This window comes from Channa argus, chromosome 5 (genome assembly GCF_033026475.1).
Source record: "Channa argus isolate prfri chromosome 5, Channa argus male v1.0, whole genome shotgun sequence".
Classification (NCBI taxonomy): Eukaryota; Metazoa; Chordata; class Actinopteri; order Anabantiformes; family Channidae; genus Channa; species Channa argus.
The window spans coordinates 5,891,850-5,916,182 of record NC_090201.1 but is presented as its reverse complement, the minus strand read 5'-3'; the positions used below and the strand labels follow the sequence as shown (position 1 = coordinate 5,916,182).

General features: G+C 43.0%; 1 protein-coding gene across 1 annotated transcript; it reads right to left on the bottom strand.

Moving 5' to 3' along the window:
- Positions 1 to 7,837: 7,837 nt before the first annotated feature.
- Positions 7,838 to 22,430, bottom strand: rybpb (RING1 and YY1 binding protein b). The gene is made up of 5 exons (XM_067504938.1): positions 22,273 to 22,430; positions 21,536 to 21,661; positions 10,275 to 10,580; positions 10,090 to 10,188; positions 7,838 to 9,750 (listed from the first exon to the last, which is right to left on the bottom strand). The coding sequence occupies exons 1-5, from the start codon at positions 22,296 to 22,298 to the stop codon at positions 9,501 to 9,503; spliced, it is 807 nt and encodes a 268-aa protein (XP_067361039.1). The 5' UTR covers positions 22,299 to 22,430; the 3' UTR covers positions 7,838 to 9,500.
- Between the last annotated feature and the right edge of the window lie 1,903 nt (positions 22,431 to 24,333).

Here is a 24,333-nt window from a genome sequence, read left to right as displayed (position 1 = left end):
TGGATTCAGCAGCCGTAACAACAGCAGCGGCGACAGCAGAGGTGTTAGTTGCAAATGTGAGCTGGCAGCACAAGTTCCCCAGCTGCAGAAAAGTGTAGAAAGTCACGCTTGTAGCACTTTGTTAGTTCCCATCGACCTTAAACAGTGAACAAAGCTGTCAAACTGTTGGACCACATTTCAGAGGAACGATTGACCTCCGAGCGGACTCCTCTTCCTCTGCTGTGACGTTTGAAATTCCAGGCAAACAAATTCTCCTGAAACCCTGGAGTTCACGTTAGCTCATACACCTCCAGCTCCCTGGGCATGGATCTCTCATCAGGAGCTTGGCTGAGCACTCGAAGGTTTTGTTTGGATGCTGCTCAAATGGAAAAGCACCTTTGGAGCTGGACCAAGCTGTCGGTGGAACAAACTCTGTGTCCCAATGAGTGAAGCACTAATCACTTACAGCAACTTGCACTGACTCTAATAGTCATTCACATTTGACACAAAATCAACATCGGAACATGAGGCCTTTCGGATTATTTTGCTATGTGCATTTCTGCCTTTCCCAATATACAATGGAGTACGCTGGCACAGCACAGAGGGCATGTCAGGACATTTTCTCCTTTGGTGACTTGGAAAAGAACTAAATTCATGATACACGGCACATGATTGATCTCACATCAGAATTCTAGCAGCAGTAAAAACTGCTAAACACAACTTTTCCATGTCGGCCCTGAGATGGACTGGCGACCTGTCCAGGGTGGACCCTGCCTGTCAACCTGTGACAGCTGGGAGGCAGTTACAGATAGTGGACGGATGCTGGTACATGCAAAAGTTGTAAAAAGATTTAAAAAAAAATAAATACCCTGTAAATACTGGATTTAATAAGTGGTCATGAAATAAGACTCTGCACACCTGTTGGAAATGTTAAAATGTCATGAAATGAATGTGGCTATGTGGCGTCCCCAAGTCCAACACTGAAACCCTAAAACTAGCACGCAGTTCATCAGTAATGCACGGATTCACATTGAAAGCTGTTTCTCTTCCTCATAAGACTCCACTGAGTTGAAATTCAGGGCCCTGATCACATCATTAGCTGTTGATAGCTAATTCAGAACTCTTTCCGTGAGCTTACAGGGAGGTTTTCTCCTTGAGGGGGAGAATATTTTTATAATACAATTGTCAATTCTATGGCCAAACACAAAGAGCTTTTTTTCTATTCTCCCACATGCAAGTTTACTTCACAAAACAAAAGATGGAGCTGCTCCAACAAATGAAGTCTTTTGCCTGTTTTTCTTATTATCAACTCATTCCTTCTTCCTGGCCACACTTTGAATTTAGCTCTCTCTCCATAACTGCAGCTGCACTTATTAAATGGATGCCACATCTCACACAGTTTGGTCCTATTAATAATTAAGTGGGGCAAATATTATACAGTTCACATACTTAAAATGTGAAGTTCAGTGTGTAGGTCAAGAATGATTACACACTGCAGGCTGACAGGCAGCAAGAAAGCATTTGTTCAGAGTAATTAGCCTAAATGATGAAGTAATGTGCCCCCATTAAGGCAGAGAAGCCGGAGCATCCAGGAGGCTGCCTGAAACAAGCAGCGAGCCACAACAACACAAGCAGCAGCACACACTGAGGATTCATTTGGGTGAGGACGACATGGTCTCCTCAATTCTGGGGTCTGCTCTTGGAAATGGCTGAAAATCAGCACCGATTCACATTTGTCTCCTGCTGCAGTCATGTTTAATGTATTTGAGTGTGAGGTCTAAACGGCGTCAGGGACCCTGAAGGCGAGCCGTGACACATCTCAGAGGCTGAGTTACTGACCCCCAGGTGAAGCTGCTTTATAAGCCTCTTAAGGCTCCAAGCTTTATCAATAATTTACTGCATCGTCAGTCATGTTAACACTATCCCTAAGCGAGCTCATTATGCACCTCTGGAGCACGCAGGCCCATTCAACATGCGGGAAAACACTGCGATGATCGTTGGCTCCCTCCCGCTTCTCCACATACCGTAAATCTGCAGAGGTAGTGGACTGGGGTCCCAAAATGATCCTCATTATCTTGTATCATCTTGACGAGCGGTGGATAATAACAAAGAGGGTGAGATCTGTATCTATGAGGGGGAGTTCATGTCAAACACTCCGAGATGCTGCTCTTATTACCGTTTCTTTTTCTTTGCACCTCCTGGGAAAAAACTAGGAAGAAAATATGCAGCACAGACAAAAAGAAAAAAGTGTCCTCTCACAGCAGACTGGGGGGGAGAAAAAGAGGTAAAGTTCTTCAACAGAGATTTACTGTTCCACTTTATGAGCACTGAGGCTGCTGCTCAATAAATCCTTTATCATTGTGCTTTTATTGGGAGATCTGATCTCGGCAGACAGATGGGGGGCAGCGTTAAAAATCCATCTGACTTCACTCTGGTTTAGTGTTGTTTGAGCAGGCGGGCACGGGAGTGTACACGGAGCGATAGTCATCTGAAAACCTACATTGATCATGTCGGCGTGATGACGCTTGCGGCTGAGCGGCGCTCACTCATGTGGTGAGTAATCAAGGAGCTGGAGCTGGAGCTTCCCCGCAGATCCGTGAGCTCCCGCGGCTCGAGCCTGAGCTCCAGTGGGCTGTGGTGTGACGCGGAGTCTGATTGAAGCATCTTTATCATAATCACGTCAATACAAATTCAGCACGGGGCTCTTTAGTCGGATATCTGGCCATAAGTAGGCATCTCAGAAATAAGCCATCATCGCTTCCTAACCACAGTTACGCAGCAATTACACACCGTCCACAAGGAGAAATTCAGTCCGTCACAGCGGAAACCCGTGTCATACAGACTGCTAGACAGCAAATATGTGGTTCTGTCCATTTACTACAGCTGTAAAAGCTAAATAAGGGTTGCTTCATGTTTCACACTATGCATCCTTTATATAAAACTCCTCTCAGGAGCCTGGGAACAGTGTTCAGCACATGAAGTTCACTTTTTAAAAATTGCACTTGTTATTTCAGCACAGATTGTACAACACCGAGCTCTGTGTCTCTTTCACTGGAAATTTAAAAAAAGCTATTTATTCACCTTCTGAGACAGCTGGACTTATTACTGTGCAGCACAGCCAGTCCACGCCGACTCTCAGGACAGAGCGTTCTCCTCCTGCAGAAAACTCGGTGCCTGACATCAAAGCTGCAAACGCACAGGTCATTGGCACGTTGCTAAATAAAAAGTGTCATAGATCAGGAACACCAGTGCTCAGAGACCCGAGAAAAACTGTTCAGTCAATGTGTTCAATTGCCTTCATCAGTAGGTAATGGAGGCAGCAGCAGGTGAGGGCTGCTCACCCGAGGAGGCAAAACACCAAGCACAAGGGATCAGGAGAAAGACAAAGGCCCAAAACATGGAGGAGGTTGAAACCCTGACAAACAGGTTAGTTGAAAGGAAAAGAAAAAGAGGCTGCGAGTGAACCTGTACATGTACTGGGAAACTAATGAGTGAAAGAGGAACAGGTGACTAGATAGGGACAAAACACACACATTCACACTCACTCACTCACACACTTTGAAATCGTAGTTCATGCAGTCTTTCACAGCAGTTTTCACAGGAAAAACTTTTTCTCTATTTTAAAACTCGTGAGAACTGTGGCCACACCCTCCTGTGAAGCTCCACTTTTATTTGATCCGGGCAGAATTTATCCCAGACGTCTCCTTGCTGCAAGTTCTTTTCAGGAGTCGACTTAGTGTGAGTGGAGGCAACACCAAAAAAACAAGAGCTCTGGAAGCTGTTGACCAGACTAGCAGCCCACGCCTCTCTGATAAGGAGGGAGTGGACTGCACGAGTGAAAGATTCATTGCTGGCGGAGACCCTCTTCATTCAGCACTGGTAGAAACAAACATTTAGGCATTCTGGAAAGATTTACATTCCCAATCTACCCAAATTTTGTTATGAGAACTTGTTGATGTGGCGGAGGAACAGGGGTCAGTGCTGAATGTGCTTATTCTGATTGGAACACAAATTGTGTGTGTGTGTGTGTGACATCATTTCAAGTTGCTAATGTTTCCTTAACGTCCATCTAGAAATGTCACAAATTAACAAACCACCAAAAAAACTGAATCTGGGACACAGTGTACATTTCAGGAATAACTGACGTGACCTTTGTTAATTTGTTTTTCCGAGATCAAGAACAACTTGATAACTTGTTTTATTCGTAAAATCACCTCACCAACAAGGACCTTTTCCAGCAGTGTCTCACCAGCTTTATCTGTCAGTGTTGCAGGACTCGACAACAACTCTCGGGTGTTGCAGCGTATTTGCACTGCGCTGATGCTGTTTTCCCTGTTCCTGGAAATAATGATTAATTGTAGTAGTGAGACTATTCTTAATAGTTATGTTTTCCTCTGTAAAACTCAAACTCGAACTTGTAGAACACGATCTTTTGCCATTTCCGAACTGGTCCGTTTAACAGTGACACATGAAAGTGAGTGAAATGAGAGTGTAGTGAATAAAACCTGCATGTAATGACTCACTTGAGTTAGTTTCTCTGACTTCGGCTCAGGGGTAAAGATACACACCAGTGAGCTGAAGTCGGTGATGACGATGAACAGCTATTTAAACCGTCTGGCTTCCCCAGTGCTTCCGGCTCTCGAGCGCAGGCTTGACTGTAAAGACTGTAAACATCACAGAATTTCGTGGTTTGAGAGGAAACATGGCTTGCTTCACCTTCTGTCTCACACATTGCCAGCGTTCTGCATCAAGCCACTTGATTTCCTTTTCACATAAGCGTGGTGGTTTCTTATCTGCAGATGTTTGAGCCTTTCTCAACATATGGATCTGGTCATGGTACATGGCAGTTTGGACTGGCAGGCAGGGCCGACTTGAACGGAAAACACCCATGTGGTTGGACTTTGGCCTGACTGAAAACAGTCCAGGAGAAGTCTTTTGTCTGCAGCACAGAAAGAAGAGAAGAAAGCGGCCAAAATATAATTCTTTCATATCTTTCCAAAGATTATAACTGTGGATAACTGAAAACCATAACGACACCTTTAAAGCAACATCCATGTGCCAGTTTGTTCCATGTATCGCATCACATCAAACAGCAATTTTAATTCATGGCTTGAATGTCACCTCAGGTTAGGGGTTTGCTCTCAACGGGGGCATGAAAACAAGGGGATCAAGGGGAATTTGGTGACAGGTGAGGGGATTGTGATTGGGAATCAAAATCGCATCCATAAGGCCTGGTCTGTGTAAGTAAAAGATAAGTCGTCACTTTGTGGAAAACTTCAACAGCCAATTGTGACGTGTACACGTCCAATAAAAACAAAATTTGCCAAAGGGAAATTTTTAGATTTTATATCATCTACAGTTCCAGGCTCAGTGTGTAAAAGCCATAGATGGAAACCACCGTTGAATGTGTGTGACCTTTGAGCCCTCAGGCAGCAAACAACATGTTGCACTGATGAGCCACATAGGCTGAGTAGCAAAAGAAAGGTTTTGTCGCGTATCACAATCTGCTGCTGCAAGCAGGAATGCAACCTGGAAGTCAATTACACAAAGCCACACATCAAGACGGTGCAGAGACGCTGTCAATAAATAAAATACAAATATACCTTTTATATTTAGTTCTTACCATAAACCTAGTGGCTGCCACCAGTGCCAAAGTCTGGCAAACGGTCACCGGATTTTGGAGGTGGTCTGGTCCACTCACGGCCTCAGGTCTCTGGCTAGAAGTGACTCATAGTCTTTGTTTGTAGTTGAAAGTGCCCTGCACTGATTTTACCTTTATTTTTGATACTGATGCAATTTTTGATATCACCATTTCAGCCAGTTCTGTGTTACACCATTATGACTAGAATTGAAAGTGATTTTCAATCTGGTATTCTCATTTCAATCTTCTACTAAATATTATGGGTGTGAGGAAGTTATACCAAGGTCCAGGTTACAAAGTGAACTCAGCAGAGGTGTCCGGTTCCTTTACAATGTTTCTGTGCTGTAAATGTAAAGTTTTTATAGTTTTAGTTTGTGCTATATGACTTAATTAATATAGTTTACTTATAATGAAGGTAAAATGTATTGCAAAATGAAATATCATCCTCCAGACACCAAGACTTCATTCTGAAAAACAGTTTTTTACTCATCACAAATCACTTGTTTTCATATATTTATCGAATCTGTTCAAGAGAGGAAAGTCCATAATTGACTGAATTAAATTCCTCTTGACTTTGTATGTGCACATATTATCAGGAGGCAGACACTGTGTGTGTGCTGCTAACACGCCTCTGGCACGTGTGATTGAAAGCTGCTGTCAATATGAGGGCTCCCTGATGTCATGTCACTTCGCTGTGGAGGCCTCCCTGTCTACAAACACACACTCCTCGGGGCATCTCGATCAATACTCTGCCGCCCCAGATACATACCCACTTACGCTGTTATCTGATACTGCAAAGCCGCCGTAGATCTGAACTTGATACAACAAGCTTACAGGAAGATGACAAGTATGAATAAATGACACGGAGCAGACAGAAAATATATAACTTTAACAATTTTATTTGTGAAAAACTACAAGCAAAATTCATAAATAGACATTTCTATTTGAAGCGGAGGAAAATGATCAGGGTAGCCTATAAGCGCAAAGTCGTGCACATGCCAGAAACATGTATTATTTTAACATTATAAGCTGGACAAGGAGCGAGTGACCCGCTGAAAATGCTGCGTACATTTCCACACCAGGAACATAATGTGACCATTTCACAAGGGGAAACAATGACACATCAGCTATAAGTTAAAAAAAAAAAAAAAGAAATAAAGTAAAAAGTAAAATTGGATTAAACAAAAAATGGATTATTGTACTCCCTACATTTTTTTTTTTAAAACCGAGCAATAACTTTAAAAGCATTGTACAAGACATTGTTATAGGAAGAAATGAGTTTGTATAATACACTTAATTGTAAATTCACGGTTAAGATTATACAGTCAGTAAACAAGCATTCTATATTTGGGTCTCTGACAAACAAAGCTAAAAAATGTAACCATCTTTACACAGTAAATTAAGGTTACTGGTCGCACACAAGAACAGAACTGCTTGCGCGGAAAAGGAAACAGGAAACAAAAGACTTTAGCTCCAATGCCATTTTTATAGTGTTTGCTTTTGCACCTTTTTAAAATTCTATATACAAGCAATAATTCATATACTCAGCAAATGGCCATTTGTCAATAATTTAACAACGAGTCCTTTCTGTTGGAGTACTCAGTATAGTGAATGTGGTTGCAGATAAGGCAGGTGAAAAGATGGCTTTTTAGGCCCATTTCTTATAGATTGCATTACAAAGAAAATCGGTAAAAATTGGACACATTTTCCCCCTCCCCCCCCCCCTTTTTTTTTTTTTTTAAGTTTTTCACATTGCTTTTCCTTACTTTGAACACTGATTTCATATTTGTCTGCAGTAAAGTACATCACAGGTTAACCATAGCTTCAGAGCAGTTGTGAAATTTCTGAACACGTCACCTGGACTTGAAACATTGCTTATGACACAGCCCTATGTGTGACACCTCAAAGTTAAATCTGTCCCTCAGATCCTAGTACACGTTTTATGGGACACTTTAACCTCACGTAACCTGGCTTTAGTTGTTCTGGGAGCACCTCAATTGGTGATTTGGGGCCTCAGCATGTACTGTGGTTAGTCCACCAGAGTGAAGATGAGGCTTGCTAAGATTAAAGTCTTCAACCCCGCAGGCCCAGAAATCTTATCTACCCACCTAGCACCTTAGCCGGAAGTGTTCTGTAACTCGACTCACAGTGCTGACAGTTCTCTGCCTCGATTTAGCCGTGCACAGAGACAAGTGGACAATAAGAACACCATTTACATGGATTATATTAGTCTTTATTTAAACGGTTATTCATCTCACACATTAGATAAATTGCATTTCAAATTGTTATTAATCTGTCTATGTATCATGTCATTATGAAATTCCTTTGGTCCTTTAATAAATAAAACTAAGATATCATATACACATTTATTCTTTATACAATTTCATACAGTTAAAAGGAAATCATGTGGGTCTAGTATCAGCTAAGGTGAAAGTGAATAAAAACCCTTAAATAAACCTTGCTGTCCTAAAAATTGAAAGAGCAATTGTTTTCTATTAACTACTGCAATCTTTTTTTTCTTTGCCTTCAATGACAGGAGTCTTAAATTAATAGAAAATAAAAAAACATGGCAATTGAATAGCCAACCTGTGAACTGTTCATATCTTTGCACTTGTTTTCTGGGATGTCAGGTTGAGAGAATGAAGATTTAAAGTTGTCTTCAGGACCACAGCAAAAGAAAAATGAAATTCGATTTACAACAGCTCAACACAATAGGTCTATTTTTACAGTTCGTTATGGTTTTACCAAGTGGAACTGCGTGTTATCATCCTTCAGTGAAATTAAAAAAATAATAATAATAATAATAAAATAAAAAAGGAAAAAAGTAAAAAACACACTGGCTCAAGAATTGAAAGGACAGCTCTGCCTTTGGCCAAAACTCAATATTTTTAAGTACGGAATGCAGAAAATACCAACAGCTTTTAGTGTTTTACACAACAGCCTACACTGTACAGTTAAGGACATAAGATACTGTATAAGAGATCTGCTATAGCATACTAAATCATAGACAATCTACAGTTGAAAAAGTCAGGTTTCTGAACTTCAGGTGACCTTCTGATGCACATTGAACTGTACAGAACGAGCAGGCGGACCCGATGGAGGTCCAGACAGTGTTCAGAGTGAGACAGTTTTGTTGAGAAAAGTGAATGAGAATTAGATTCATCAGCACTTTGTCACATTGAGTGAATGGGCAATCCCAGACCTGCGAAACCGCTTCACAGTGTATCTAGCACCAGTGTGTGGGTGTGTGTGTGTGTGTGTGTGTGTCTATTGTCTATGTATCTGTCTGTGACTTCAGTCTTGTCCTATCATTTTCAAACTGTAATAAAAACACTGAAGGAACAATCGATCAGCAGAGCTACACAGCAAAGCTTCAACATAAAAAGGAGAATATCAAAGTATACAGGTGCAACAGGTAATAAATAAGGGTAATAATATTTTAAAGTTATTAAAATGATTGTGGTTATTGTGCCCAGCGGAGAATTCTTCTTTACAAAAACAAACAAAAATGTTGACTTGGCCTCACATCCACGTACAAATATAAAACAATACATACAAGTGTCTGGATGCTACCGCAGGGGGTTCGGGGGTGGGGCATTACGCTTTCTAGCCCAGCTCTCCTCACCTGTGCCACGGGTATAAACCAATGGGGAAGTTCCCTAAGCTGGGTGTTTGTTTCACCAACAGTCTTACCACACCTCTCAGTCAACCAGCTCTTCTAAGCATCATGGGGTGGTCATGGAATGGAGGCAGGGCAACAATGGGACAGGTGAAAATTCTCCTCCCCTATGGGATCCATAGTGTCCAGCAACGTGGGCAAAAAGTGGGAGTGAAGCAGGGGGAGGACATTGGGGGATGGAGTGGGAAAAGGTGTGGGACCTCAGAACGACTCGTCATGCCCCACAGAGAGATCCCCTTTAGGTGTGGAGGCGCGCGACGAGCCCTTGTCCATGCTCTCGGAGCCGGAGCTCTGGTGCTGCTGTTCGGAGCCCGCGCTGGACGTGATGGTAGATGAGGATGTGGAGGAGGAGCGGGTCTTCTCCTTAAAGTCTGTTATGATCACCGTCAGGTTCCCTACTGTGATAGCCAACTGCTGGGCGGTGCTTCGGTCGATGTTCTTCAGTTTGGGCCTAAGGGCATAGACAGAAGAGAAAAAAAAACACAAACTCCAATAAACTGTAATGTTGGAGCAGAAAATATACATCTCGGTAACAACAATGGGGAGGCTGCCAGCACTGTGGGGGCGGTTACACTAAATTGCTCAATTCATCGAGTGACACATGAACAGTCAGAACAAGCGTATAAGTGAGAGTGGGTGTTTAGTGTAAGAGATCATTTGTGAATCATCTCAGGTTTCCCACTAGCCTTGTGCTTGCCTGGGTTGCTCTAAAAAGAAGTGCTTCACAGTTACAGATGTGAAACCATGTGTTCTGCGAGAGACATGAAGAGCAGGAGAGAGTGCTACACACCTGGAAATGTGAGAGTTCTTGTTGGTCTTGGTTGCTGATTTGCCAGACTGTATGCTGTGTTTGTCACTGGGTGAGCTCTGATGGTTCTCTGATTTGGGTCTGAAGGAAAACAGAAGCACAGTGAAGAAAACAGCATCACAGCACTCACCCGAAGACACAAGGGATGCCTCGGCATGCAAACTCACCTGGTCTTTTTACTGCTGGGCTTCTTTGTGACAGCTGAACTTATGTCCTTCTCTCCGTCTGCTTTATCTTTGATTGGCTGCTCCTTGTCGCTTTTGTCCTTCTCAGGGGCGTCTCCCTCTGGTCTCACTCTCTCTGGACGCTCACCCTCTGGTCGTCCCTCAACAGTGGTGCGTTGTCCTTCTCCATCAGGGCGCTCCTTTTCTGTGCGCTCGCTCCTCTCTCTCCGCTCCTTCTTTGGCGGCGGAGGCATTGGGTACTGCTGAGCCACCTGCTGGGCAACCAGCTGGGAGTTGATCCGGGGTTTCCTGTGTTGAAGATCCAAAGCACACACATAGATTAGCCTCATAGAGGAGCTGTGTACCGACACTGGCCACACAACCCAGTTACACTAAGGCTGACAAAGAAAGGTGGCTGAACCTAAGGGCCAGCGAGGGAAAAGAGCAGGTGCTCCCAGCTGCTGCAAAGGCAGGTTCCCGCAGCCACTTCCTGCTGGAGGGGCTCCGTTATGAGTCCTAATCACGTTAGCTCACGGCTGTAATAAAATGAATGCACAGGATCACAAGGTGGGACATTTGCAGCACGTCACTTATGTTCTCTAATCTGATTACTGAAGGGTTGGCCCTATTTGTCACAGACTGAGATTCAGTTGGACATGGTGTAGCTGTTCCACTCACTGAGTTCAGCAGCAACCACGGAGCTACTCTGTTACCTTTCGGACTCTGTTGCAAATATAACATAAACCATAACCTTTTAAGTGTGATCATTGCCATTCAGCAAATGCAATAAAAGCAAGCATGGTCAATGTCACACGCAACTTTTAAAGAATCCCTCTGATTTACTAAAACAAGCCTTTTCTGAAAGCATGTTTTCTGTGGTGTATTACCATTGACTAGCAACAGACACGCAACATCTTGCACCACTAGCTGTGCGGATGAACCGAGTCTAATGTTCTGAGGCAAAATGCTAATCCAAAGTCAGATTGGTCAAAGTGCTCAACCAGCACACACACACCTGCAGCATAACAGGGACCCGCTGGCAGCATCTACAGGAGTAGGGGGAGGCAAAGAAAATAAGGGGAGGAGAAAGAATGACTGCAGTCTTCCAGAGACTCCAACTTAGCCAAGACCAAACTGCAGCCAGCAACATGGATAACAACAGGCCAGCACTGGCCATGGTGAAGAGTAAACTACAAGTGTGCTCACACACACAAACATGCACTTGAAAAGCTTAGCGAGCAAACAAATGCAAGCAAACATGGCTTGATGGCTGCTCAGGAGGCCTTTCAACAGGAACACAACAAGTTATACTAGCTAGCTGTGCGTACACAACCCTTCCAAACCCAATGCGGGTCTTGGCAGGAAGACTTGAGTGATATCCCAGCAGTGTGGAAGAGGGGCGATTGATCTCCAGGACTGCTTTATGAAACCGTGGTCAAGTAGGGATTGTTGAAAGTTTTAGAATCTCTCAGTCTAAATTTGAGGACAGAGGAACAAATGCTCTCCCAGTGAAAAGTGCTTTTGGCTTTGCCCTGTGATGGGGTTGAAGTGAAATAAGAGCAACTGCTTGTGGCAAAGAAACAAAAACAAAAAACAATAATGTGTTATGATCAGGGCACTGATTTCCGTGCCTTGATGTAGAAAGTAAGTAGTTGACCTCAGTGTTTTAATTTGGCAACTTCATAGCCAGTCCAGTTACTGTAGTTCGGGTCTTTCACAACTGATTCACTCGCTCACTTCACTTGGGCCTGTTTTCTCCCCCCCCCCCCCAAGAAATTGAGGAGGGTTGCATAAGGAAAGGCATCCGGTATAAAAAAATAAAATAAAAACTTTGCTACTGCGGCTACCCTGAACTCACAGGATAAGCCAAAAGGACAAAAAAAATAAATAAATCATAATAAATAATAATAAAATATCTATTACTGAGTGAGAGGGGCTATCCTTTAGAAGGTGGTGAGGGTGTGCAACCGATCAGAAGGCAATCAATTAGGACATAATAGAGCATCATGTCGTAATGCTTGCACTACCCTCCAATCAATACACTGCTGTGGTGAATGCTGATGAGCCCTGAGCTGTTGATCCAGTTTCCATTAGCTGCTTTGGACCTCTAGAGCCTACTGCCCTTTTTACCTGCTGCCCCTACTACTCATCACCAGAATGGACACAACACTAATTTTTCAAAACAGCTTTACACAATATATGACTGATTATCTAAATTTACATTAAGTAAATAATACAATTTATAAATTCATGCTGAACTTAATGTGGTATATGAAAAAAATGTCAGATATTAATATAAGTTCCACCAGACAGCACACATCTGGGCCTCCATTTTCCCTTTCAGTTTCCTATCATGATGAAATAATGCTGCCCAGCCCATGGTAATCCAGTAGGTCTCTGAAGTATCACCAGACTCCACATTTACTGCAGGTGGGAAATTGTCAACATGCCAGTAACAACGTGAGACAAATATTTTTTGAGAGGCAGGGTGAGCAAAACTACAACAAGGACATGCACTTCCCTCCATACATCCCTTCTAAGCAAATACTTGTCTCTCCAATCCACAGCAACGTGTTAACATATTGCAAACAGAGGACGATAAATCATGCTGTTTGGCAGTGAGAGCTGTTTTTCAAGGAGGAGGTGATTAAGTAATTGATTGACAGATAACCTCCAGGTCCCTTCTGTCTGTTGTGGAGCTGAGATCCTGGTTAGAGCCAGATATTTGTGACGGCAATAGCAGCGGCAGTGGCAGAATTTACCCTGGTAGTTAAACAGTGAGTCAGTGCCAGCTGCAGGTCAGCTGTGTGTTGCTCCTGGCATGACTCTCTTTGCACCATTATTTATTTACTGACCACACATCATGGCTTTACACAGAACTGCTCTGACTCATTAACATGGGTGGAGATTCTGTGTGACACCATGTGTGCATGTGTCAACAGTGCTGACCCTTAATAGTTGGCATAAGCAGACTAAAGAATTTCAATGAATATACAAATTAAACTACAATTGCTTCAAATGAACCAATTATTTTGCATCCAAATTAAACAGGAACTATCTATAATACAAGAGGTACTTGATGATACTGGGAGCAAGACTACGAGTGAACCCCGGGGTCCAATTGCAGAAATTGCTCCAACCTCCCACTGGTGCCAATATATTCCCAGGGAATCTGTGGGTGTGAGTGTGTGTGAATGTGAGAGAAAGGGAGAGAGAGAGAGAGCGAGAGCGAGAGAGAGAGCGTCTCTGTGTGTGAGATTGTGTGTCAAGTGTGTAAAGCCTGCTGTCAAATCATTTCCCACTGCGAGGGCTTACAGCATATTACCTCCCCTTTGCACAACAATAGACCATGATTGACAGCTCCTCCTAAGCTTGCCCCTAAATTCCACCGTCTGTGGGAGGGAGAAGGGGGGAGACTCCATCCACAGGATGCCCTGAAATAACTATCATCATGCTTAAAAGCTCCTAATTCAGGAGGACTGACACCCATAGTTAAGACCTCTCCATTCAGCCAGAACAATCCCTGAGACAGACACACCTCTGCTGTCACTGGTCAGCAGCAGTAGATACTTGCAAGTCATGAGAAAAAGCTGAGGCTGCAGCTTCAGAGGGGCTCTTTCGAGAGAATCTAAAAACAATGAGCCTAAAGCACTTCAAGGAAAGAGAGTTAAAGGAGGGAGTGAGTGAGCGATGGAGAGTGTGATAGAGAGACAGAGAGGCGCAGGAAAGCCCTCATTAACACAGCTCTTTTATTTGAAGTGCTGTGTGGAGGACAAGCAATTATTTCCTGCCAGGCTGAGTGAATGCAGTGGCAGACAACTGAGCGAAGAAGTAGAGACTGAGAGTGAGACAGCCAACTGATAGACTGTATTTTTCACCCATGAACAGTCAACTGAAGAGCTCGGACTGTCTGACTTCGTAAATAACCGTGTCTGCACAGTATGATCGCAGGCTCACGTCTTTAGTGACAAACAAAGGTGTTCAAAAACACGAATCCTCTATTTACATGTATTAGTGACATGGTTTCAACCCACACTGTAGGACTGACACCATCACAGAATCAGCCTGGGGCTCACTCTCTGATCCCACATGTGAGAATGCCACAGAGCATTTCTTTGATCACAGCACCTCCCAATGACGTGTTAATAAAAAAGTAACCTACGGTCTACATTTATTCGTCTGTGTCAACACTTGCAGTATGTATACATCATTGCCTAGAGCTGAAGCAATGAGTCAAAAGACTCCTCTGTAGCTGTTTTCAACAACTGCCAAACAAAATATGTTTTAACTGTCAGTTAGAGAATAATTAAAATTAAAATGTTATTTTGATGGGGACTTTCAATAAAACATTTTTTTTTTAAAAGACATACAAATACAACTAGGGTGAGGGAACTATGTCCCCTGTGGACATTTTTGTTCAGTCAGATCCTGAAGTGACTGGATCAGTGTTGTTACCTCAAGCCATCCATGGGTAAAGTAATCTGTGTGAGTGAGTATGTTTGGGAGGTTGAATGAGGATTGCACCTGAAGAGCAGCCTCAAGCCATAATGCTTTTCATTTCATTCGAACTGCCCACCAGAGGCATTATGCATTCATCCTTTCATCCTTCCCTTCCAGCCAGGATTTTGAAGGCTTGTTGTTACTGTCACTTTTTCCTCTTCTACCTCCTACACCTCATCCTCCTGGTGGAGATCTATGGACATCCCACAATGTTTCTATCAAGTTTTGTAGTTGTTGTGTCTGTATGCACAGCAAGCTTCCAGAAAGCATGTACACCCCACACTTTTTTGTGAAATAGCAGAAAGACTCAACAGTCAAACATGACATTTAGGGTTCACAGTACTGGGTACTACTGACAATGCTGGACAGAAGAAAGAATTTCAGAGAAATCTCTTGAAAATACCTTAACTCTTCTTCAACAACTCCAAAGTGTGTGCAGCTTGTTGGCTATTGGGAGTGTGTTATTTTGCTTCATCTGACAGGATGAAGTCTGGCTGTCTGAGTTTTTTTGCGTTTGAGTGAGGCAGACATAAGAACAAAAGCCAGAAGAATTAAAAGAGGAAAATGTCTAACTTGTTTCTGCTTATGTAAAAAGGAGATTCACCTTCACACTGACAAGTCTTTCCTTTACATGATGAACTGCCTGGCATTCTGCAGACTGACAGCGACATATGAGCTACTTCCATCGCCAGCATTGCATTTCTACGTATCACTCATTTGTTTTGCTACTCTCCATTGCCTTTCTATCATTGTCTCTGTCTTCTTATTTGCCCTGTCTTCACTTTGTCTGTACACATTGTGTGTGGACCTGGTTAGTCCTGTCTAGTAATTTTCCTGACACCTGCTTCAGTATACAGAGCCTGGTGTAAGTTTGCTCAACAAATCAAACTGCATTGCCAAAGGGGACGCTACACCTTCACAGTTTGCTCTTGTGTTCAGCTAAAGGGAAAAAAACGTCTACCAAGCAAATAAAAACAAGTGTAGAAACCTGACACCAAGAGGTCGCAAAGCTTCTACTGATTACTACAGGACAAGCACCAAACTAGTACAGAAGATATACTGAACAAGTAAGTGCTGTATGAAATGTGTTTGTTGGTTTCAATTCAATTCAACTTTATTTATATAGCGCCAATCCACAACAAAGTCATCTCAGGGCACTTTACAGAATAAAGTCAAGATTATAAAGATATATAAAGAGAACCCAACAATTCCCCCTGGAGCAAGCCATAGGCAACAGTGGAGAGGAAAAACTCCCTTTCAGAGGTAGAGTTTGTCTTTTCTCTTGAGTCTCCTGATTTAGTCTGTTTTTAATAGTGTTAAGAACTGTAGGTGGAAAGTTCTGCTCTTCTGGTGAAGTGGATATTTGGTTTGTTGTTGGTGATAATTTCAGCTTAGTAATCACAAAGCGTTCACACCTTTGACCTAACAAAGGCACACAAATTGGTTTGGTTTCAACGAGGGGCCGGTATTTTAAATGGAGTGACCATTTAAAACTTGGTAACCACAATCAAACCCTTGCAGATGATCCAAAATGCGGCAGCCCGCCTCATTTTTAATCAGCCAAACAGGACTCATGTCACACAGCTCTTAGGATCTCTACACTGGCTTCCTGTAGCTGCTCGCATCAGGTTCAAAGCTCTGTCTCTTGCGTACAGGGTGATCAGCCCAACAGCACCTGCTTACCTCAACTCAACCTCAATGCTGTTAACAGAACTCTTCCGCACCTTCCTATGCACTTAAATCTAATTAAAAAACAAAAAACTAAACAAAACACAAAAAACGTCCTTTCTGTTCTTTCTTGCACTTGCATCTCATGAAATGTAAACACTTTTCTGATAGGACTGTGCTTTGATGTTTTCTCATCGACTTAGATTTTTGCTTGCTTTGTACCTCACTTGTAAGTCACTTTGGATAAAAGAGGCTGCTAAATGACTAAAATGTAAATGTACTACAGCTAGGGTACAACTCTACCAGATTAAATCAAGTCTTCCTAGACTGCTTTTTTGATAATGCTCTAAATATCCGTGATTAATTAACTTTAAAACTAGAATGAAGATTAAAACACTTCTGATTGCTAGGAAAATGGTCAAATCTGTTTCCTTTTCTGTAACAAAGGGCATGTCAGTTGGTACTGGTCTTTCCCTTGCTTGGATGGTGGGTTGGTAGAAACAGAAGAGACTGTCCAGTCGCTCCCTGCCTGGGTAATGATGTGCCTCGCTCCACTTTAGCCCCTGGAGACTCTTGGCTGAGTGAGCACATCCCCCTTGCAGCCATTCATACCTCCCACCCCTCAAAACACACACACGCACGTACACACAGCTCAGATGCTACACTCCTTTCCTTCATTGCCATTTCTCCCCTTGTCCTCTTTTGCCCTATTCTCTTTCCTCCTCTGGAGCTAGCTTTACCAACTCCGTTACTCCCTCCCTTTATGTCCTCATATCCCTCTGTAGTTTCCTGAGAGGCCTCACTCCCTTAACGTCACACCCATTCACTAGCCTCATATTCTTCTTGAACTGGAGGAGCTGTGATTCAACAGCTCTCACCATTTCTCCATTTGTCAGATTGCCAAATTGGCTATTGTATTTAATCACTCATATTCTGCCAAATCCCATGAAGTAATTAAGAACTTTTAAATCCGGCAATTAACATGTAAAGATTAGTGCTACCCGCTCGTGCTTAGGGTTTTAGTGCAGATGCTGATAATGCTGGATAAGCAAAAGCAGTTTCCTCTGAGTAGGGGCTGCTGTGGGGGCAGGGGGTGGGTGAGGAAGTGCAGATACAAATTGAGCGCCAGCATGTCCCTCTTATGTAATTCCATTATGCTAGACAATTTGCTTTAATGTGACAGTGGAAGAATCCACGGATTATAATGGCTCTATTCCATCACAGTAAAAGACAGAAAGGCAGACACAAACCAAGACGCACACAAACAGAAAGACACGCTGCAATCATTTTCCAATAATTGTGCAGCCTGACACTTAATCACACAGAGAGAGAGAGAGAGAGAGAGAGAGAGAGAGAGAGAGAGAGAGAGAGAGAGAGAGAGAGAGAGAGAGTGAGTGAGTGAGTGAGAGAGAGAGAGAGCACTTTCACTTTTTTGGCACAACTACTAACCCATATCCGCAAGGTTGTTGTATCATTTAGATTTTATCTATTCAAATTCTGCTTACCAGTCTTGTCTCAAGCATGTATAATCTGTGGATTTAGGGGTTTTCCATATGGTCTTCCTATAAAGTCACAAACTAAATGCAAAACACATTCACAGCGGTAAATATCTACTGTGTCACAGATTACTTACAGTAACTGCCTGTGCTCAACTTATGTGAGTGTGCAATAGCGATCAGAAAGTCATGTCAGTTTACACAGGTTACAAATGACTGAGTTGTTTTCAATTGCAGCACAGTCACACTCATTTTCACTTGATTTAGCTCAAACAAGCATGTTTACCTCATATTCCGATTCCAGCATTTTTGTAAATTTCACCCTCTTCACTGTATGTTAAATGTGAAAAAGGTCTGAGCATGTTTTAAGTTGCTTTGGTTTCTGTTTTAAATATTTATAGAAAGCACTCTTAATAAAAATGTTGAGATACTGTTTTGTTTAACCCTATATTTGACACCTATATGAATACAAACCCATATCTCAAACTGCTGTGTATATATAATGTATGAGTGGAAATTATTTAGGTTGTCCGCTAGCAGCCTTCAAATACATTTTTAGGTTATTAGAGTGCTGCATTTTGTAAGAGACACCAATGTGTTCTGTTTTATGGAATGCACAGATTCAAGCTACTTGAAATGGTTTACAACAAAACAGGGCTGCACTGATAACAGCACAGCACCAAGACTGGGCTACCTCAAGATGACTTGTGATCTCCACCATCAATCAACTTTAGAGAGCTCCTAATAATTTCTCCCTGAGCCCCGGGGCTGCCAGAGGTTCATATCAAACACCACCACAAAGCAAACTGATGTACAGCAACACGGTATGATATTCGCATGGCGATCAGGTTCAGATGCCACAAACATTTGAATATGATAGCAAGTGTTTCAATGATAATGCTAATACGAGTCCTTCTTTAATTACCCAAGAAAACAGGCATTGAATGCAGAGAGCAAACACTTGGGCTACCTGGACTTGTAGACTGGCAAGAGAGGTCAGGTGCAAAAAAGTTGAGTTCCTTCTTGTTTAAGAGTCAGAGTGGTAGATGCTAGATTTAGCCCACTTGGGTGTATCATGTTACATCACTAAGCTGGACTGGGTCAACAGGTTCTTTAGGCTGCGCTCAGCTGTGGAAAACTGGGCCTCTCCCTGCATGTTGATGCCACAGCTCCCATTAACACACACTCTTGCCTCCTTTAGCACAAATAAGAGCTGTTTGACCCATTGTTACCTGGGTTACATACCTCTGGCATGGGATGGCGTGGAAGTACTATTCAATCCTCAATGGAGTGAAAGCCACTATCCTGTCAATCACTATTGCTCATGTTAATTGTGTATTCTGTAATAACACCTGCAGAAACAGCTGGTGTCTCAATGACTCAGTGCAGAGAGTATTAAGCGATGTGTCATGCTTAAAGAGATGCAAGTATTCATCTGATTTGAATTTCATTAGAGACAGGTAAGTTGATTCTATGTGACTAGTGCACTAGTGTCTGCAGACAGTTATCTCTTGTAACAGCTTTTTTCTGACAAACAAAAGGAGGTATATGTGATCTGGTGTTTCCACCTTCTGCCTCATCCATCTCCTCCTTGCAAAAGTCAACAGTTTCTAAGTGAAGTTACTCAATGCTGGTTGACCTTTGTCTCAGGACACCAGAGAAAACTGCTACATTTGTGAACTGTAGAAAACTCCTGGTGTATTTACACCGCACCAAACAAACCACTTCAAACGTGTTAAATATAGTCCTGTCACACTTACTGCACAAATCAATACCTAAGCTCACCTATCTCATACTTAACACAAACTGATGATTTCTGGGAAAAGTGGTGTTTTGACTCCGACCAGCAGAGAGGAACTCTAATTAGTGCACACACACGTGCTCTCATCCATAAAAGCAAATTCAAAGCAAAGCCCCAGATAAAAGCAGAAAGACAAACATCCACACACAGCATTAAGTGTGAATCATTTAGCCAAGAGCATGTTGCCTTGTCCCATGCTTTGCTGGAATACATCAAACAGTAATGAAAAGCCTGCTAATTAGTCCTCATTAGAATAACAGGCAGTACTGCAACGATACAACTGCATTAAGGTAAGGTTAACTATTCAGATCAAACAGGAATGTGTGAAAACCACTTGAGTGATGTCATCTGCTACCATTTACCAAATAGAGGTGACTGGGCTGTTGCCAAAGCACAGTGGCCGGATGGCTATGGCAAGCTTGTCTCTGCTTCCTGCTTTCGTGCCGCATGCTCAGGCTGCATCATCAGCTGTAGTCTTATGCTACACGCTGCTGGGAAAAAGATCACGGGGGAGGGGAGCTAGACAATTAGGACGGATCTCAATCGTTTGGATTTTCAGTAAACTAGCGTCAAAATGTGTTCTCCCTTATTTGTGGTGCACCTGGGGTGTCAGCTAAGCCACTCATTGTAAACCCACAGCTGTAAAGGTTAGAGGGCAGGGGACTTGTCAACAAACCCACAAATGACTCATCTATCTCTCATCATGCAACTGATGACATGAACAAACAAAGTCACACTGAGGCATACGCAATTTATCATCAAACACATTCCCCAGAACAGAAGGAGGCGTCACTATACACAAAACTGAAAGGGAATCCCGTTATGATATACAAGCGATTTCATCTCAATTTCCCATAAAATGCGGTCTTCTGCTGACATTACAAAATTTATTGTGAGTCAAGCTCAGGGGAAATATCTGAGACAAACAAGCCTGTTACTATAAACGCTGATATGATTAATCTGAAAATATTTCTGAAAATAAACGTGAACGAATTCACTTGTAAACAACTTCAGGAACAAAGAAACTCTGAGGCAGATTAAGTTTTGAAAAATCACAGCCAAATATGTGGACAAAGTTTGCTTATAGGAGTGTTGGAAAATAAATGTGTGGGCTTCCTCTAAACACTCATACACCATATTGGGCATGAACTACATGGTACAAGAGAAAAGGTCTGATGGATAAAAGGAACAAGAATGCACATGTAGACTTTTGTCTAATGTCGATTACAACCACGTCCTAACCGAGATTCTCTCATTTTACACGCATCTGTCCACTGTGCAGTAGCTGTAAAGCCATTGTATGCGCAATATTTCTGAGTAGACATTCATAGAATGTGCAATCCTACAGGTAGGTGAAATGCACACACATGCATTCACTTTGTTTTGCTGCACGAAAAAGCGGCTCTTAAGCTGTTGCTCCGTTGATGCACTGTAGCTGTACAGCCATCGTGAAGTACGGTCCCTCTTCCCCACCCCATCCCCCCCCCCCTCCCCCCTCTGGCTAGTGAAGCAGCCAGCCTACCTAGACGAATGCATAAAAGCAATGGCAATGTTCGTCGCATAAGATGAGAAACTAGGGATAATCCTGACAACGGCGGGAGATGTTTGCAAGATTGTCCATCAACAAGTCCCCATTCGCACACAGACAAATAGGCTGTCGATCAAAGTTGTCATTCCCATAAATTGCGATGCAATGCTGCTGCAGCCAGTCAAGCAGGGGGGAAACGAGACGCACAGACGAGAGAGGGAGAGAGAGAGAAAGGGAAAGAGCGAGGGAGAGAGGGGGAGCGCTACGTTACCTTGTGGATGTGCCCTTCCTCACATCGCAGATGCTGCATTTAAAAGCCTCGGCGGTGTTCCTGAAGGTGCAGACGCTACAGTCCCAGTAGCCGTCGTCAGCGGTCTGTTTGGCTTGTCTTTTTGGCCTTACAAATGACACAAATATTAAGGTCAAGTTAGTTTTGGAAGCGCCACCAACATATTTCAAAGATTAACAAGAAAGGAGATTGTGACAAACATGAGCCGTTGTGTAATACACGAGCTACTTAGTGCAGCGCCAAGGGTGACGGTGTTGTCATTAATTTTGGGTTCGAGTCCCGGCAAGTACGAGCCCTTGCTCAATCAATCCCCACAGTGGTAAAGCGGGCGACTATCCACACCGTCCGATTGTATCGCCAGCTAGGCTAGCGGGCAGGCAAGCATTGCTAAAATTTTCGGCATCGAAGCTTAGCATGTCGGCTAACTAAACCAATATCAAACAATGTCCATTTCGACATTGACCCTTCGAAAGGCTTCGTCGAGACGGAAGAGCGTTTCAGGGAATGCCAGGCGTATCCTCTGAAAAAATTCCCTTTGTCTGTTAAGTGACTGGGTTGTAGGGAGCGAGAAGCCGCCATAGTGACTGCACTATTCTAGCTAGCTGTGGCATACCAACTGAAAAAGGGGAGAAACGATCCCTGTGAGAGGGAAACGCATCCAAATATCTAGCCCCAAACGCACAAAACCAGTGTACATCGACAGTGGGTAGTCGCATTACCTGGTAGGGCTCTTTTTGTCGCCCATGGTGAAGTATAATCCTCGGAAAAAAGAAGAAAAAAGGGGCCTCCTTTAATTGTCAGTGAGTGTTGTAGGATCCTGATAGAGCCGCTGCTGAAGCTGTTGGCAGACAGGCTCCACTCAGCGCTGGCTCGAGGCACGGCACAGCGACTGACTGCACTGCGCCACGTGACCGGCAGCCAGCCAATCAGCGCGCAGCTCGGTTTAAAAGTCTGGCTGGATATTTAGTCGCTATTTTAATAACTACTAGAGATATTTGACAGACCTCACCAACTCACGCACACACACACACACATAATGCATAAGAATTATAGTGTCCATTGACGATTTCGCATTAAACATTCATTTACAGTGCGTAAATAAAAGTAAAAAGTATAGGAGCTGTTCAGAAAGCACACACACACTCACACTCACACACACACACACACACACACAGAGCGAGAGAGAGAGAGAGAGAGAGAGAGAGAGAGAGACCAATAAAAGATTAAACACCAACTACCTACTAAAAACTACAGGCAGTGTTCCAGCTGATTAATAATAAGACCATACAATAATTATAGTGTGACAGGGATATCTGTGATGGGCCCACTGTTCTTGACAAAAGCCACGAGGTACATTTGTACACCGGCACCCCAGGATGCATCATGCTTTGCTCAGGGAACCTCTGAACTTCTCCCAGCATGTATTGGATGAAAGAGAGAGAAACGCTGTGGACAGTCTATCGGACACAGTGCTTTAACATGGCTAGACATAACATGTTCACACTTAAGTGTTGTGTGTCTGGACTGTGGGAGGGTGCCAGCCCTGTGAACATGTAAACAACAAGGCTGTGATATAAACACATAATCCCTTCTATTGTTAAGAAATAATGTGGATTGTTTAGTCAATGCGTCCCACAGTTTGACACCTTAAAATACACATATACACTTTGTAATTTAGCACAGTCGTCTTCAGTGTGTGTTGTCACAATTAAAAATATTATATCTCAAGTATTTTACTCTGAAGGGCTTTCAGGAACATCAAGCTGAATGGAGAGGTTACAGTCATGGTGGGTGCATTGTCCTCCTCTGTTTACAGATATAAACATCTCCACAGCCTCTGGGTTGATTTGAGACTTTTAATAAGACACGGAAGATGTTAATTCACCCTGCATTTGCAAGAGAAAGTTTTAATTGGGCCCTTCACCCTCCTGGCTCTGGCAAGCTGAGTCATGGAATGTGTTGGAGCAAAGACTGCACCTCTTGCACGCCTCCACTCTGCCCGGGACAAGGCTCTCTGTAGGGGAGACCAAGCGTGAATCGTGTAGGCTCATTAGCTGCTCTCCACGGCTCCAGGTCCTATTGAAAATCCTCGCCTTTTCAGTTGAGGGTGAATATCCGTGCCTCCACATATAAGTCTGCCCTCCACCCAGTGATTACCTCTGCTTAGCTCATAGCATGCTGCTCTAATTGAGCTTCAGCACGGTGGCCTACCGATAACTACAATTCAGTCAAACAACATTAAGCCTCACCTTACCGGTCCTAATAATGAGTCGCAAGGAAAACTTTTCTTTTTCTTTTTTACATTTTGTTTTATTTTGCACTCAACTGCAAAGAGCTTAGCAAGTGGAAAACAATTAGCATTTATATGTAGGATGAGTCCTTGCATCTCTGCATGTCTTTCCTTAAAAATACAACAATATTTGTGCAGACTGGTAGATTTACTGATACAACAGGAATTAAGAATAATATTAAATGCTAAAGGATTCATTTACAAATATTTATAGAGCAGCTGGCCTAAAGGTGTGAGAACTGAACTCTTGGAGCAGATTCTTCACTCCCTGATCAACTACACCCTTGAGCAAGGGGCTTACATTACTCACAGAAGATTTCACAAGACAAACAGTTAGCCCTCATTCATTATTTATGAGAGGCGAGTAGCTGAGTTTGAACAGCATGACTTTAAGGTGCAGGAACAAATCAGGGCTGAGAAAAAGTGAAAGAATTCAGAAGAATTTATATGTCACAAAGGAGGATGACAGTCCTGCCGATCGTGAAGGTGC

What these genes read in the sequence shown, in the direction of transcription:
- rybpb (XM_067504938.1), bottom strand. Translation starts at nt 22,298, where the DNA reads ATGGGCGACAAAAAGAGCCCTACCAG. An exon ending in CCCAGCAGTAAAAAGACCAG is followed by an intron (nt 10,189 to 10,274) that starts GTGAGTTTGCAT and finishes GTTTTCCTTCAG; the next exon opens with ACCCAAATCAGAGAACCATC. An exon ending in AAGAACTCTCACATTTCCAG is followed by an intron (nt 9,751 to 10,089) that starts GTGTGTAGCACT and finishes CTATGCCCTTAG; the next exon opens with GCCCAAACTGAAGAACATCG.